General features: G+C 42.9%; 1 protein-coding gene across 4 annotated transcripts in view; it reads right to left on the minus strand.

Moving 5' to 3' along the window:
* LOC126187507 (protein spire) overlaps positions 1-17,802 on the minus strand; it is an 806,238-nt gene that overhangs the window by 507,854 nt on the left and 280,582 nt on the right. For all 4 annotated transcript variants that reach the window (XM_049928627.1, XM_049928629.1, XM_049928628.1 and 1 more), the window contains exon 3: positions 15,237-15,348. In XM_049928627.1, the coding sequence (XP_049784584.1) occupies positions 15,237-15,348 (112 nt within the window). The remainder of the gene's footprint in view (positions 1-15,236; positions 15,349-17,802) is intronic.

Here is a 17,802-nt window from a genome sequence, read left to right on the forward strand (position 1 = left end):
AACCGCCCTCTGCGCTGCTGCGAAGCTGCAATGAATGGGCGCTTTCAGAAAATGAATGAGGGCACCACTCATTGACAGCATAGTCTAAATTTGCCTTGTTGCTCTCCGCAGCATCTGTTCCTGGCAACAAAGCCAATTTCAATCGAAGCCTTTGAATTGTCAGCGTTACACAATGTAGTTTTATATCTCCTAAATGTCGAGTGATCAATAACGCAGATGTGGATGTAGGCCATAGAGAACCTGTGTGCCGTGAACGCCGGTAATAAACAATTTTCTAACACGTCTATAATGGTTTAATGTGCCACACGGGCATTGAAAGACGAATGTATTTTAGGAAAAATCCGTCCAGTGTATTTCGGTTTTTATTTCCTATACGCATTTCGGGGCGAAACGCTCCATCATCAGGGGCTTCTAAGTTGCGGTAGACGAGTGGTTCCCAGCCTTTCTCAGACCATTGCCCCTGAATGCAATCAGACATTTTGTCACCAACTTTAGCACCTAGCTGAAAGGGTAGAATGACAGACCTTTATTGGAAAATTTTTATTTTTTTAAATGATGGCCGGCCGAAGTGGCCGTGCGGTTAAAGGCGCTGCAGTCTGGAGCCGCAAGACCGCTACGGTCGCAGGTTCGAATCCTGCCTCGGGCATGGATGTTTGTGATGTCCTTAGGTTAGTTAGGTTTAAGTAGTTCTAAGTTCTAGGGGACTAATGACCTCAGCAGTTGAGTCCCATAGTGCTCAGAGCCATTTGAACCATTTTTTTTTAATGATGAAAGATCAAGTGTGTGTGTGTGTGTGTGTGTGTGTGTGTGTGTGTGTGTGTGTGTGTGTGTTTTAGAATGAATGACGAAGGAATTCGTGGTGCATCGCAAGTGCTACCCTCAACTTCCCCACAGAAAAGAAAGCTAACTTTCAAAGTGAGGGTACGCACTAGTTACGAAACATGCTTCCCCTGCGTTACTCCTCTCCACTGTGGCACTCGCTTGACCTGCACACTGCAATCCCACTTAATACCAAACAAGTTCAGACTTGTGCACCACACGTACTGTTCGTAAATCTCCTCTTTTCTGCAGTCCTTAGTTCTGAACTGGCAGAAATTGGACGACTTCAGGCTGTTAATGTTTTGTGTCTAACCACTCTAATAATAATAATAATAATAATAATAATAATAATAATAATAAAAATAATAATAATAATAATAATAATAAACAGCCCTTATATAGTTACTACTGTGTAGTGCTGTCAATTGGTTCTTTTATCTGTTTCGAAGCGAGTAATGAAGCAATTTCTGATTTACTGTAGGTACTATCTAGTAATTGTTTTTTATTTTTGTGAGGAGGTCGTTTTTAAGTAGAACAGGAGGAACAGATCAATTAAAACTAAAAAGGAGCTTAAAATGTGTGCGATTCTTTACATCAAAGATCCTTTGAAGTGCTGAGAACGCCACTGGTATTCGTTACATGTCTTTTAATTAAGCATGTGATGTGGCTGTGTAAATCTATATATGAAAAATTCTACATATTGTGTAATAACTAGTCTCTAGTGTCCGTTCTAGAGGTAACGTTTCGAAAAATACATTCACTAGTCCATCACTGACAGTTATCGTTTTCATTTATGAAGTAGGAAGTGACAGCGACATTGTTGTTACGTCTTGACGCCTGTGGCAGGTAAAGAATTTTTGCAAACAGATTTCCCGGAGGCTGCTCGTCTCCAGCTTTCAGGATCAAAATTGTATAATCCTAAACTCGGTATTTCGAAATAAGGAACTATTAATTTATTTATTGTTTATTTGAGCTGTTCAGATTAGTGCCTTAAGGTTCTCTCTTGCATCTGTTCAGGAATAGCACATACCATAGATATTACAGAAACATTCACAGGGATAATAACAACAGGAATAGTAATAAAGATAATACTAACCGACACTAATACACTAATTTTAATAACATAAAAGGACTTCAAGAATGATTAAGATTAGTTTAGCACATCTGAATACATGTTCAGTATTACAGAAGCGGAATGGATAAAGAAAAAGGAGGGGACTAAAGAGACTGTGGCTTTTAGGAAAGAACAGAATTAAAATAAAGAACTCTACCAACAAGAGGGATGCTCAAGAAACTGATGAAGAAAATGAAGTACTCGATGTGTCCGTACAATCACAAATGTCAGTGTTCACCTGTGGTTTCCCGTAAGCTCTCCCAAAACGAGCACAAATTCCACAAATCCTACAGAATGAGTCCAGACAGTTTCCACTTCTTGGAGCACCTAGTCCTAGTATCAGCTACTCTGACAAAGCAGGATACAAATTTTTGATTTCTACTTCTCCTGTCGAGTAATTACGAAAGATAAGTTGGTCCAAGTGCATGAGCGATGTTTAAATTGCACTATGAAAAGTTTATTTTTAGTGAGACCACTTAGTATAGTACTTCATTCAGTGATGTACATACATAAATCATGGTTACAAATTAATAAAGCTGGGACAACCGTCCAATTTCGCGAAGTAGTATATACGCTCAAATCAACTTAACGAATATTGAGAAGAATTTTGAAGAGATAGTATAGCAGTGGACGACGAACTCTGCGTACGGCTAGACAATGTGTTTGAAGAAATGGAAGAAGCCCATGATGATAAGGATGATCCCGACGAGTCCAGCTGCTTATTCAGAAGTAACAGGACTGTAGCTTTATGGGCTCTTTTATGTCTGTCACAAAGTTTCCCCAAATCAGCGAACAAAACGCTGAAAAAAACATACATTCAGCATCACAGTTGATGACTCCCAGTATGTTGTCATTTCAGTAAATTTCTCATTTCCAGCTTTGGTTCCTATCGACAGCACAGAAAGAAGAGAAAGACGAGGCAACTCCGCACAGCAGGCGGCAATACCGCTAACATTTCAATACATCGTCTCCAACGGCAACTGGATCTTAGAAACTTCTGCGTATAATATCCACAACTTTCTTTTATTTCTTTCTTTTGCTACTCCCTTTATCCCGCATTGTGCGCAGGGTCGGCAGGGTTAAGTACGGATTTGGCATGGTTAATTTTAAGGGGTGGCCGGATGCCCTCCCCAGGACCGAATGAGTGTACCCCAGCTGTCTGAGTCTAGAGTAAATCAGGAAATAGTGAGAATGTGTTTCAAATGTCTGAGTCATGTAACTGAGGCGGGACGTGGGGACCAGCCCGATATTCACCTAGAAGGATGTGGAAAACCGCCTAAAAACCACATCCATGCTGGCCGGCACAACGGCCGTCGTCGTTAATCCGCCGGGCGGATTCGATCCGGGGCCGGCGCGCCTATCCGAGTCCAGGAAGCGGCGCGTTAGCGCTCTCGGCTACCCTGGCGGGTGCGTATGATATCCACGACTATAAAATAAAAAACAGAGTGAAGTGTATCAGGAAAAGTCCGACAAAAAATACCACTCTCAATTTTTCAAGGAAACCAATATATTTTATGTGTTAATGAAAACCTGGCTAATCGGCCTAGTTCGCTAGACACCACCGTCCAACTAGCTACTTGGTGCCTCCCCTAGAGACAACAAGACATGTACATTCCACGTGTACTGCAGGACAGATAATCTATTTCAGGAACTCCTAACTGCTCCAATAAATTATTTACTATTTACACTTTCCATCGAGACGCAATCAAGAGAATTTATCGGCTATCACAGCGCTTCTGTAAGGTGATGCTTCGTACTGGGAGCTTCGGAAGTCTCTCTGCAACGGGTGTTGGAGAATACCGGCCGTCATGGTAAATCAAACACCTTTAAGCCAGGTATATATATTCCCCCCAAACCCATTAGGGAAAAACTGGCCCACGCCCAGGTTGGAGAACACGTAGTTTCCCTGGGTCCTGGCTCCAGGGCGCACAACAGCCATCTGACGCGGTCAGGAAATTCTATGTCACAAACTGACAATACTCACAGTCTTTGTTTAACATTACGCTCTTCAAGTAGTAATAACGATCTGTGGAGAGGAAATTTCAACAGTTTATCAAAAGAAAATCACATTCTTTTTATACAGCACCAGTATATCTGTCACAGCCTGGGGAAATTTCTTAATTTCACGTGGATGGAGCGACACAGTCTATTGGGGCACAATTTAGGTGAAAATCACGCCCTCCAATTTCTGCAATCGATATATTTACAGCAGTAGACTCCATTTGAATCTTTCGATAACCGTCTACTTCGGTGAACAGCGCCAACAGTTCGTCAGTGAGATGAATTCAGATCACGAAATTTATTCAGCGCCAGTAGTGTGTTCCGCTGACGAAAGCAGCATTTTATGCGACAGCACCAAATGAATGACTATTTCTGCTGAGTCATTACGGCTGCAATTTTGTACAGCTCTGCATTCACACAGACTGCGTAATTCTGTTTTAATGAGGGACCCAAGCCCTCGCTAAAATCCGCACAGCGTGTAAACAAGGGTGGCAGAGTAGGTGCACGATCAAAGGCTACTGATATTAGTGATGGCAAAGGCCGTAACGTAGGTGCCACAGGATTAAAGAAATTTTAGCTTGCTATCAGAAAATAAAGTTGGCAGAACAGGCTACGTGCCAAAGACACGGCTTGTAAATATTATACTTAAAGATGGCACGTGAGCGTTCACTATTTTCTGCGAAGTGCCAGACTCAGCTTGCCAGTTATCGCTTTGAAATACGAAAGCAAAAACTTTTTTAAATTCTCAATCACGATGTCGCGTTTCGCTTTCGAGTCTTCAAGATATTAACAGGTACAGGTGCTCTCAGAATGCAACAGTCAGCCTTCGTGGGCCAGTGGTTAGCATCGCTGGCTGCTGACAAGTGGTTCCGGGTTCGATAGTCTGTGACAACATCGTGTTTTTCTGGTGTGTAAAGGTCTTTATGCTGTCCATCCAGCCTCGTGGGCTTACTGAGAGGCTACTTGAAAAAACAGCGAGACTGACAATTAGATTGCAGAAGTAGTGATAAATCTAATGGCTAGCATCAGACTGGGAGAGAAACGACATTACTTTTACATACTATACAATCCACTATACGATATACGCCAGAAAACAGCTAGTATGAACAGTAAAAAAATTTTATCAGTTTTCTTTATACTTACTCTGGGAAAAAAAACAAAAGTTTTTATCAAGCTCCAACAGATGCCCGTATTTCTACCGCTGGCTTACTTTCTCGAGTACAATAAATGGAAAACATAATATTTCTAGCGTTAGCTGTGAAAAAATTTTCTAGTCGTTTTGAAATTGTTACAACAGAGTTTGCTGAGTGACTGCGTAGCTCTTGCGTTAGCGAAATAAACTCGTAACAATATTCGCCGTATTACAATAAAATCAAAAATTAAATCACAAATTTGTGGATAATGATTAAACAGACTGCTCGTTATCTCTTGACAGGTATCCATGTTTTTGAATGAAATCGAAGGACGCTTGGATAAAATACTTAACTCGCACTTTGAGGGGGCGATGTTTAAATGTCCGTCAGTCTGTCCGATTTGGTTTTTAGAAGGTTTCCTTACCTCAAACGCAAGGGTGATAGGGCCTAAAAACCACCGTATCCTTCCAACAGCGGTATAATCATTATGGCCACTCTCTAGTAACCACGTTGTGGAGCGTATATGAAACTTTTACGGGAAGAAAGGTTCCACGGTTGATATAATTTCACAGTCGACTATATTGACATTTCCATCACGACCACTAGCACAGACATTCTGTCCCTGATATAAATTGTATTTTTTATATATAAGACATCTTTGTAACAACAGCTTTACATTGCTGACTGCTTGCTCATATGAAGGACCATTCAATCCTTCTGAAATTATATTTTAGGATTTATGCAAATGTTGAAACCACTTAAATTCATCATCCTATGTTTTGCTACAGTGAACCGAAGTTCTGTACCAACTAAAAACAGCAACAGAATAATGGGTTTCATTGGAGACCTATTCACTTGGGTAATTACAAAACTCGGTCAAGTACCAACGAAACAATTCATGGGGCAATAATGAATTTCAGTGAAATGACAGTTTTCGAAAGTAACGTTCATTTAATTGATGATAGAGAAACAAATATGTTTCACCCACAGAACTGTAACCCTTTTTGCATCAGGTGAATTATTATAAATACAATATTAATCATAATTTTAAATTCTCCTTAACTTCGGAAATATTACAGATTCGCTAAATCTAACACCAGCAAAATTTCCTTCAAAGTGATACATTATTTCAAAGTCGTTTTAAATTTCGTAATAACACATTTATTTTATTTTGCTAAGGTGACAGAACGAAGGATGGAATAGCTGAGTCAAATATTGTTTCTACGACATTAATGTGCATTACGATTTATTAATATACAAAACGACGAACTTTTTGTAAAAACTAGTATAAATTAAAATTGTGCTAGCCATCAGGCAGCTTAATTCTACTATGAAGTGGATATTTACATTTCGTATTTGTGACCTAGCATCCCGTCGACTATTAAGGAAAGACACCATTCTTTTTTCCTGTGTGAGTAATGTTGAAGTAGGTCGTTGTGAATGACAATACCTGCACATTTATGACTACCTTCCAAAGTTAGGTTGGTAGCACAGGGAAAATATGGCCGATGCAGGTCGGTACTGTGACTGTATATGTTAATTCTGTCGACATAATAAATGCAATTATATGGAACCGTAAGCGAATTGTGGCATCAAACTCCTAGAATGGACTACGACCAGTGTAGTTTACTCATTAAGCTTTCCAGGAAATCCATAATATTGTCTTGTGGTGTAACGGCAGGCTCAGAATTTAACTGTTTAACGGCCCTGAGTTTAGAAAACGCCATAACGGTCGCCCTGCAGCGACCCTGCACAAATTTGAAGCTTTATCGGCGCGGAGTGGACAGTAAGCTCCATGTGGACGCAGATTTGGGTGGAGATGCAGAGCAGGTGTTGGTTAGAAAGCGGCTGCCGGGCCGTGACATCACGCTTCCCTTATACGCCCGGTACAGCGCACTGGCCACTCCCACACACGACAGCCCGACCCGCCCCAGCCGTGCCGGCTTTCACGAGGCAGAATTCAGCATTCTGCCCGACTGCCTAACAGTATCAGTCTGGTGGCAACTCGCAGCTTTCTCACGATTTTGTGGTTTGCAGCAGAACATCAACTTCAACTCTATCAGAAAACAGTGAAATACTTTGGTGTAAATTCGTATGAGCAGATCAGCTGGATTAAAAATACTGTCGCCCAGTGCGAGACAACTTCCGCTTTATTCTATATCCTTAAAAATTTTCGGAATATATCCACACAGGGTGTGAAGCGTAAACTGGTGGAATCACTCCTTCCAAACGTGCACTGTAGCTATGTAATCCGAAAGTGCACTGTAGCTATGTACCCAACACGACACAAGTAATCCCCCAGACTGTTACAACCAACCATCAACGCTTGTGTGCGTTACGTCTGCAACAGTAGTCTCTCTGATCATGTGAGCGGTTCATACTCCGAGTTAGGATATTTGCAGCCAGACAGTTTCCTGACTAGCAATACGCATTGTCTAATTACCTTCCAAACTTCACAGAAGCTCTCTCCTGGAAGAGGGAGATGAGGTACTGGCGAAAGGAAAGCTGTGAGAACGAGTCACGAATCTTGAGTCGTGCGTGGGTAGCTCTGTCCACGTAATTTACCCTGGAAGGAACACATATCAAGGATTTACTGAATGATTAATCTGGGCCTGGGAAATGATGACGACGTACCTCAGGCTGCAGAAGAAGAAAATGTGCATGCTGAGCAGCCACTAGTTGATAGTGACAGTGAAGATGCTAAATGTGTGCTACTGCTAAAGACTGAATATCATTCCTCATTCTGTGAATGCTGTGATTTATGACTGCAATTATCTGTCATCTTATTTATGTCATTTCATTGTAAGCTAGTCATTTTTGTTACTGTTTTCGTGGAATAAATAAATAAAAAAAAGAGTCGGTAGAGCACTTGCCCACGAAAGAGAGCGGTCCCGAGTTCGAGCCTCGGTCCGGCGCACAGTTTTAATCTGCCAGAAAGTTTGATATCAGCGCACACTCCGCTGTAATTTGAAAATTTCATTTTGGATCTATCATATTATAATCAAAACACATGCTCTAATTTACCTAGGGACCTAGATATGCCAATTCATAACATACAAGTATTCGAAAATCACTTCTCCATTGCAGCTGCCCGCCTTCGCAGTAACTTACTCTGCAAGCAATACTCAATTCAACGTCGCATTTCCTTCTGTCGAGCTCGTAACTTTCCCGTAAAAGGAAATTAGTATAATGTATACTCATTACCTTAAACATTATGACCACTGCTCACGGCGAGACTGAATATCACCTGGAGGCGTTGCAGGCACATGACGCGATAAGGAAGCTGTATAAGCTGAGCACAGATGAATGCGGTATTATTCTAACGAAGATACGGGACGCAAATAGGGAAATTCACTGACGTAGGCGGATTTGACAAAAGGCAGATTTACCATGAACCCGCGCGTGGGAACGAAGCTGGTCGGCTGTTAGCGAGGTTACAGTCATGAGCATCTATGGAAAGTGGTTGATCTACAGTGAAACCACGATTAAGCGACAAGGTATTCGACGTCCACCCCTCATCACAGACCTTGAAGATCCTTGTCTTCTCTGTACAGCAACATATAGGCGGCCATCCGTAAAAGATCTGACAACACAGCACAAAGCTGTTTCAGGCACAAGTGCTTCGTAGCACACGGATTACCACACAGTGCTCAATATGGTGCTTCGTAGTCGACAATACCTATGTGAACCCATACTGACCCACAGACGTCATCAGTTACGATGGCAGGCCGCGCGGGATTAGTCGAGCGGTCTTAGGCGCTGCAGTCATGGACTGTGCGACTGGTCCCGGCGGTGGTTCGAGTCCTCCCTCGGGCATGGGTGTGTGTTGTTATCCTTAGGTTAATTTAGGTTAAGTAGTGTGTAAGCTTAGGGACTGGTGACCTTAGCAGTTAAGTACCATAAGATTTCACACACATTCGAACATTTTTTACGACGGCAGTGGGAACAGCATTATCGAGACTGGACCGTGGATCAATGGAAACTTCTGTCGAATGAGTGACGCATCTTGTTACAGCAGGTCGATGTCTGTGTCCAGATACGTCGTTATCCAGGCGAACATCTGCTCGAACAATGCACCGTGCCATGGGCGCAAACAGGTGGATGCAGTAGTACGCTATGCTGGGCTTCCATGAGACCTGTGGTACTAATCCAACACACCAAGACAGCTAAGAGTATGTGAACATTATTCCGGACAATTTGCTTCCCTTCATGCTTTATGTCTTTTCGACGGCGATAGCATCTTCCAGCATGGTAATCGTCGGTGTCAGGAGGCCAGTACAGCGTTACAGCATTTTGAGAAACACGATAATGAACTCATATTGACGCCTTTGCCCCTAAATTCGCCCAGAGGACGCTGGTGGGTTCCAGTCCTGCGCCCGCAATTCACCGGTCCGTAATCTACGTAAACTGCGCAATTATCTCCGAAGGCGTCTGGTGGCACATACCTCCAGAAAGCTACAAGGCCTTGTCGAATCCATGTCATGCAGAAACCCTGCTATACTACCATCGAAAGGTGAACTAATACCCCAATAAGGTGGTGATCGTAATGTTTTGGTTCATCAGCGTTTATGACCATTTCTCTCTGTAAAAGAGCGAAGTTCTGAAGTGAAGCAGCTTTAACCAGTTCTACGCTGAGGTGATCAGAATCATGGAATACCTCCTATTACCGTCTCGGATCGCCTTCTGCCCGGCGAACAATTGTGTGTCAGTGACATGAAATCGTTGTTTGGGAACATTAAGTCCATGAATGGCTGCAAATGTCCTCCAAGTAGCCGAACATAAACGTTTCCAGTCAATGATGGGTTCATTTAGACCAGAGGACCCAGTCCATTCCACGTAAACACATCCCACACCACCATGGAACCACCACCAGCTTGCACAGTGCCTTGTTGACAAATTGGTTCCATGGTTTTGTGGGATTTGCTCCACACACGAAACCTGCCATGAGCTCTTACCAACTGAAATCGGGACTAGTCTGCACAGGCCACATGTTCCAAGTCGTCCAGTGTCCAAGCGATATGGTCAATAGTCCAGGAGAGGCGCTGCAGGCGATGTCGTCCTGTTAGCAAAGCCACTCGCATCCGTCGTCTGCAACCATAGCCCATTAATGCTAAATTTCGCAGCACTGTCTTAACGGATACGTTCATCGTACCTACCATATAGATTTCTGCAGTTTTTTCATGCAGTGTTGCTCGCCTGTCAGCACTGAAACTCTACGTAAACGCCGCCGCTTTCGGTCGTTCATTGAGGGTCGTCGGCCACTGCTTTTTCCGTGCTGAGAGGTGATGGTTGAAATTTGTTATTTTCAGCACGCTCTTGACACTGTGGATCTCGGAATATTAAATTTCCTATAAATTTCCTAACGATTTCCGAAGTGGAATGTCCTATGCGTCGTCTGTTAATTCCCGTCGTGCGTCCATAATCACGTCGGAAGCCTTTTCACAGGATTCACCTAAGTACAAGTCACACAGCTCCGCAATGCACAGCCCTTTGATACCTTGTGTACGCGATACTACCGCCATCTGTATATGTGTATATCGCTATCCCATTACTGTTGGATACACCTCAGTGTAATCCAAAATAATGGCTCTAAGCACTATGGGACTTGACATCTGAGGTCATTAGTCCCCTTGACTTAGAACTTCTTAAACCTAACTAACGTAAGGACATTACACACATCCATGCCCGAGGCAGGATTCGAACCTGCGACCGTAGTAGCAACGCGGTTCCGGACTGAAGCGCCTAGAACCGCTAGGCCACAGTGGCAGGACAGTGTAATCCGTTCTAATATTTTACACGTCTTGCCAAGTAATTTCATTGGTGACATCATACGCCTCTGATTGTCGACCTATTTCGAGACGACCGTTAGGACGTGGCTAATCTCTGCCTTTTGGAGCTCAACGGGGCACTTTAGCGAGCTCGTATAAGAGGTGTGTGCCTCTCTGGCGACGGGGAGTATACGATGTGCGTCGGAGGCCGCTGGCGAGTGGCTCCGGAAAGCACTTCCATCGACGACGCAAGCCTCGGGGACCCAGTTTACGGCCGCTCTCTCCACCATTTACATGTCGCTGGCGGCGTCGTATCGCACCGCTTTCCGGGTATGCGATCCGTTCTGCACGCCCCAGCTTTTCTCAGAAGCGGACGCACTGCGCAGGCCCGTGATCAATAATTCTCGGCTATTGCCTCGCGGGAGCTGCTTGAGAAACGTACGCCCGCTGGTCGACGTCAACGCAATGATACGCCTTTGTAAAATACAGCCGCTGAGGAAACTGTTGAAGAAAATAAGGAGGGAGAAACTACAGAACGAGGCCGAACTAGGCATTAAAGGAAGAAAGAGGAGATACGGATCACACGGCAGAATTGAGGAAGACAGGCGAAGGATATTACCGAAGTCACATTCGAAAGAACCATATCTGCGTTTGCCTTAAGCGATTTAGGGGAAACATAAATCTGGATGGTCTAACAGGGATTTGATGCGCAGTCCTCTCGAATCAAGAGCACAGTGTCGCCGCAACTGTGCCAGCTTGCTATGTACAATTAGAAGGGAATATTTCTCGTTTTTCGTAGTTTATCGATATTCAGCAAATGTTAAAAAAATTAGCAAACAGTTGCACAAAAGAAATTTTATTTCTTTACCGGTTTCAGGCACTTTAGTCTCCTTCAGAAGATAATAATTATCGCATCATTAACGAGCGTAAAAAAATAAGCAGGTGTATGCAGCATAGTTACAGAACGTAGATGTAGATGCCTCATGGTGTTTACCGAGCGAGATGGCACAGTGATTAGCACACTGGACTCGTATTGGGGAGGACGACGGTTGAAACTCGCATCCCGCCATCCTGATTTAGGTTTTCCCCGATTTCCCTAAATCGCTTCAGGCAAATGTCGGGATGGTTCCTTTGACAGGCCACAGCCTATTTCTTCCCGAACTTGAACTTCGTCCCTCATGACAACGTTGTCGACGGGACGTTAAACACCAAACTACTACTCTTCCTCCTCCTCAGGGTGTTTCCTCTCAGCGAACCCCTTGATCATTCAAGGTGTGCAAGAAATTTCTTCTCCCTTCAATTCGGCTTCGTACTTCCTCATTAGTGGTTTCATTTAACCACCCAATTTTCAGTATCCATTCAAAAGCTTCTACTCTCTTCTTATCTGAACTGTTCATCATTCATGTTCCACTTTAATTGAAGGCAAATGTCTTCAGCAAAGACCACGTAACACTTGAATTTATATTCTAGAGTAACAATTTTTTCTTTTTAAGAAAAGATATTGCCAGTCTGCGTTTAATATCCTGCCATAGTTATTTTGCTGCCCAAGTAACAACAATCGTCTATTATTTTGTGTGTCTCATTTCCAAATCCAGTTCCCTCAGAATCGCATAATTCGACTACAGATCATTATTCTCCTCTTAATGTTGTTGTGACGTTCATCTAACAACCTGAATGAGATTTTCACTCTGCAGCAGAATGTGCGCTGATATGAAACTTCCTGGCAGATTAAAACTGTGTGCCGGACCGAGACTCGAATTCGGGACCTTTGCCTTTCGTGGGCAAGCGCTCTACCATCTGAGCTACCCAAGCATGACTCACGATCCGTCCTCACAGTTTTACTTCCAGCAGTAGAGCACTTGCCTGCGACATGACTCACGATCCGTCCTCACAGTTTTACTTCCAGCAGTAGAGCACTTGCCTGCGAAACGCGAAGGTCCCGAGTTCGAGTCTCGGTCCGACACACAGTTTTAATCTGCCAGGAAGTTTCATCCAACAACCACTTTTCAAGACGGTAGCCATTCCCTTCACATGATCTTCGACGTACTCTGTCGTCTCTGAACGAAGTACAATATCATCAGCAAACCTCAAAGTATTGATTTCATCTCTCTGAACTTTAATTCATGTTCGAAATTTCTTTATTTTAAAGCATTTTTATTAGGTCAATTTCTTGTCTGTTTATATATTCGATACAAATATTGCAACTGATTTTAAAATAACTTCTCCATAAGCCACGGGCTTTAAATGTTCAAAATAGCTCAGAACTGGATAACACTGCAATGTTAATTCGCTTTCTTGTCTGATATGTGGTCTGATGTGTTGCGGAGGGTACTTTTCCTTTTCCAGTCGCAAATGTTTCGCGGTAAGAATGATTACTAGTAAGTGTCCGTGTGAGTTCGATGATCTATAACTTTTATCTTCATGGTCTTTTCGCGAGATATACGGAGGAGGTAGCAATACATGGTACAGATATTGTGATCATTGGTACCTTAGTATGTACCCACTTCACTTCAGTCTGTGTGTTGTTTCTTTCCGGCTATGCCTCTTAGTGTACACTGACCGTTTCGCGTCCTCACTTCAACACCTGACCTGCTGCCCAGGAGAAAATTAGTTTCAATGGCTGGCCCTTGCCACCTGTACTTGGCGGTACTAATCCATTTAAAAACATTCTACTCCTAATATCTATAGTTACTCGACTGCAAACGAGGTACTGATGTAATGTTGTTCAGCACACTTACCAATAAAAAACCTGCACTTATACCCCTAACATTCTGTATACTGGTTGATTCAGGCGAAGTGATACTAAAATTAACCTTAGTAACATTATAGATGTTTGAAGTTGATTGGAAAATTTCACACGCCCAAGTTTAAAAAGCGGGAAATAATCATTTAAATGAAAAGTTTTTAATATAACATGTTTTTAAAACTGACCAAAAATATAAAAATTCCTCCTAGCCTCATACATATTCGTAACCTCATACAGACAGTTATGAAAGTATGTGCTTGTGAATTTTTAGTAGCTATGGCAGTAGTGCAAAAATTAAAACTAAAACCGAAGGGCCCATGCAATAGATGCAAAGAGTGAAGATAGTAGCTGTCGTCGTGAAAAATCGTACAATAGTTTGTATCATTTGCAATGCAATCGAATTAGATACTTTCGTGGACTACTCATGCATCAATTGTATTTGCATGCACCCCACGTTTTTTTTTACATCTACATCGATACTCCGCAAGCCACCGTAAGGCGCGTGGCGGAGGGTACCATGTGCCAAAACTAGTCATTTCCTTTCCTGTTCCACTCGCAAACAGAGCGAGGGAAACAACGACTGTCTATACACCTCCGTATGAGCCCTAATTTCTCGTGTCTTGTCTTCGTGGTCCTTACGCGCGATATATGTCGGCGGCAGTAGAATCGTTCGGCAGTCAGCTTCAAATTCCGGTTCTCTAAACTTTCTTAATAGTGTTTTCCTTAGTGAACGCCGCCATCCCTCCAGGGATTCTCATGTGTGTTCCGGAGGCATCTGAGAAACACTTAAGTTTTGTTCCTACTTACCGGTAACAAATCTAGCAGGCCTCCTCTGAATTGCTTCGATGTCTTCCTCCAATCCGACCTGGCACAGATCCCAGACACTTTGGAAGTTCTCTCGAATAGGTCGCACTAGCGCTCTATGTGCTGTCTCTTTCACAGGTGAACCACTCCTTCCTAAAATTCTACCAATAGACCGAAGTCGACCATTTGCTTTCCCTACCGCTGTCTTCATATGCTCGCTCCATCTCACATCGCTTTGCAACATTTCGCCCAGATATATAACGAATTGACTGTGTCAAGCTGGGCACTGGTAATACTGTACCCGAGCATTACCTGTTTTTTCTTCCTTACTCATCCGCATTAACATTTTTCCACATTTAGGATTAGTTGCCATTCATCACACTAACTGGAAATTTTGTCGTTTTACATTTTACAAATATTGTCACAGCTATTAAAAATCCCGAAGCGTACATTTTCAGGAGTATCTGCATTAATTAGGAATCTATGTGGGGCTAGGAGGAAAAAAAGTGTTGTATTAAGATATTTTTATTTAAATAATTCTCTTTATTGGTTGCTCTTCATGCAGCTCGAATAACTTGAGGGGTAGGCTGCAGCCTTTCTTTCCTTTCTCGTTTTCCGACAGTTAGATCTGCAGCCTGGTTTCCGTAAACTTTGTCGATAACCTTTCGTTCCCTGTACTTTATCCCCTGACTAAGATACCGGGTACTTCAAACACTTTCATTGCGGCTCGTAGTAAATTCTTCGAGACGTTCTGCAGCTACCGTTTAGGAAACATATCCTGGAAGGTGTTAGTCGGCAGGTGCGCATTACTCGGGCGTCCGCAGTGCCGTGACATGCTGGCGGCGCCCTACCTGTCATCATGTCGATGAGGGCCTCCAAGTCGGGGCTGAGGTGCCGCTCCTCGCGCTCGTTGAGCCCGAAGTCCAGCGCCCGGTAGATGATGAGGCCCAGGTGGAACACCACCTGCAACACACCGAAGCAACTCTTAGTGCACCGAGTACATTAAAAAACTAACTTCTCCATTGTCACTGGAATTTTACATCGAAGTTCTCTCTAATTGCAGGCGACAGAAGAAAAATATGAGACCCATAAGCTTTGCCAGCAAGGCTGAAACTGTCCGCTTTCGCATCCCACAGAGTCCGTGTTCTTTTTTCTTCACTTTAATATCGAAACATAAACTCTAACTTTCAAGAGTAGCGAACTGTTAATGCTGCTCTCTGGCACTGGTATATCTATTAGGTCTATGGGGAAACGTGCCAGATGCTGTTCGATGACCATGATGTGTAGGTAAGCTAAAGACTACAAATTGAGAAGCTCCGAACCTAGTAGTTCCAATGGTTTTTATCTGTTAGTTATCTCTTCTTTCACCTCTCACCTGTTAATGTTACAATGTCAAGCTGCACCGTGGTTTGTTGTCCACGCTGAACGGTACGATCCCCAATAAATGGCTGGTTAAGTCAGTTGGAAGATGGGAGGAAGGCATGCCTATAATTACGGAGGTATAAGTTGATCCCAGACAACCGGTAGCGCTGTTGCCAGCATTCAACTACGAAGCGCTAGTGGCTGGAGGCGGAAATAATAGCCGTGTATAGGGCAACAATGAGGCGTTGCAATACAGACGTTTATAGAATCTGGTTGCAACAGACGCGCGAAGCCCCTACGCATAGCCCACTGCAACTGTCATGGATATTCTTACAGAGACTCGACTATAGTAACGCACTGCTTTGTTTAAACCAACCCATGGGTTATAGATTGCATTTTTTACTACATTTTAAATATGTAATTCAGATGCCAATCTCGGTTTCGGATGACATACATTGCACTACCGGGAGTTGCCATCAGAAGCAGTTCTACGATAGATATGCTATTTTATTTAGAATTTTTGTACTGTATGAATAAGTGAATGACTTTCCTGACAAGCCTGCGAGCGTCAATATGGACCGTTGTGCCTTAACTTCCACCAGTTTCCTATTTTAGTTTTGTGATTGGTTCTATGATTTAAAAGCGTATTTTCTAAGAGCGTGGCCTTGTTTGAATCGTACGCGGTATCATCATCATCATCATCATCATCATCATCATCATCATCATCATCCAACTAATAACTACCCTGAACGTCGATACCGGTAATAGCTGTAACAATTTGCAATAAGATACTAAAATAAGATTGTTTTCCCGTAAATGACAGTTACGAAGCTCATTCATAACATGGCTGATTGAAACAAAATGTGTAGATCTCTCTCTCTCTCTCTCTCTCTCTCTCTCTCTCTCTCTCTCTATCTATCTTCCTTCAATACCACTAAGGAGACGAGTGCCTTTTCCCACTGCGTTACAAGTAATTTCGCTGTAATACTCCGATAGCAGTCGAATTAGCCATTTAGGACTAGGAATTATTATCTAGTTGTCCACGACTCTGCATTTGGTGCGAACAGTTCAACAGGAACGTTGGGTCAAGACGGCACAAGGCAGGCGAATCTAATTATAGGTACCTTACTTTTCTAGCTTGCGATCGTAACCGTAATCTTATCCGAATTGTGTGTCTTCAAGTAAGTCGTCTTCAGCAGCACGTTATTGTCTCTAATGCATACCTTATATGGAGAATCGATTTCTCCATGTATCTCAATGGAATAAATTGAATATGTTTTTAAACGTTGCTCTATATTGGTGATTTCGTACTAACTATAAATTATTTTTCTATTTTGTTGGATCTCTGACATACTGGAACAAGTGTTCTGAAAGTCGTTCCTGCTCCCTCATGGACAAGCTGAGGCGAAAGTATGGAAACTAGCAGTGGAGTGTCAAAATTGTTGTGTGTATTACGACTTTATAATTCGTCTAAATGACAAAGCATGGACGGGGGTTTCCAAGGCAATTCAACAGGTACATGAAGTCCGGTGTTACTGAGATCGCCTTTGTCTATCAATTAAAGATGAGATAACATAGAGCAAATCTGTTGTTTCTTTCCAGAATTTCCTTTATAAATATTTAACTAAAAAATTCTGTAGTGGAGAGCCGATAATGTCCCCTGGTCCTGCTACAGGAAGACACACAGGAATATGCGTTTCCGTATGTAGAGAACTGACTTCGTACTATGGTCTTTAAACGCAAAGCGAGTTTAAAATGTCAAATGTCGCTGAAGGAGGAAATACCACATGCTTCGTTGAAGAAAAATAGAAGGCGGAAGTGAAACTTGCTGGCAGATTAGAATTGTGTGCCCGACAGAGACTAACTCAGGATCATTGCCTTTTGCGGGCAAGTGTTCTATCGACTGATCCCTCCAAGGACGACTCACGACCCGCCCCCACAGCTTTACTTCCGCCAGTACCTCACCTCCCACTTTCCAAGCTTCACAGAACCTCTCCTGCGGAACTTGCAAGACAAGCACCCCTGGAAAAAAGGACATGTGAAAACATTTCCCAG

The sequence above is a fragment of the Schistocerca cancellata genome, chromosome 5 (assembly GCF_023864275.1).
Source record: "Schistocerca cancellata isolate TAMUIC-IGC-003103 chromosome 5, iqSchCanc2.1, whole genome shotgun sequence".
Taxonomy (NCBI): Eukaryota; Metazoa; Arthropoda; class Insecta; order Orthoptera; family Acrididae; genus Schistocerca; species Schistocerca cancellata.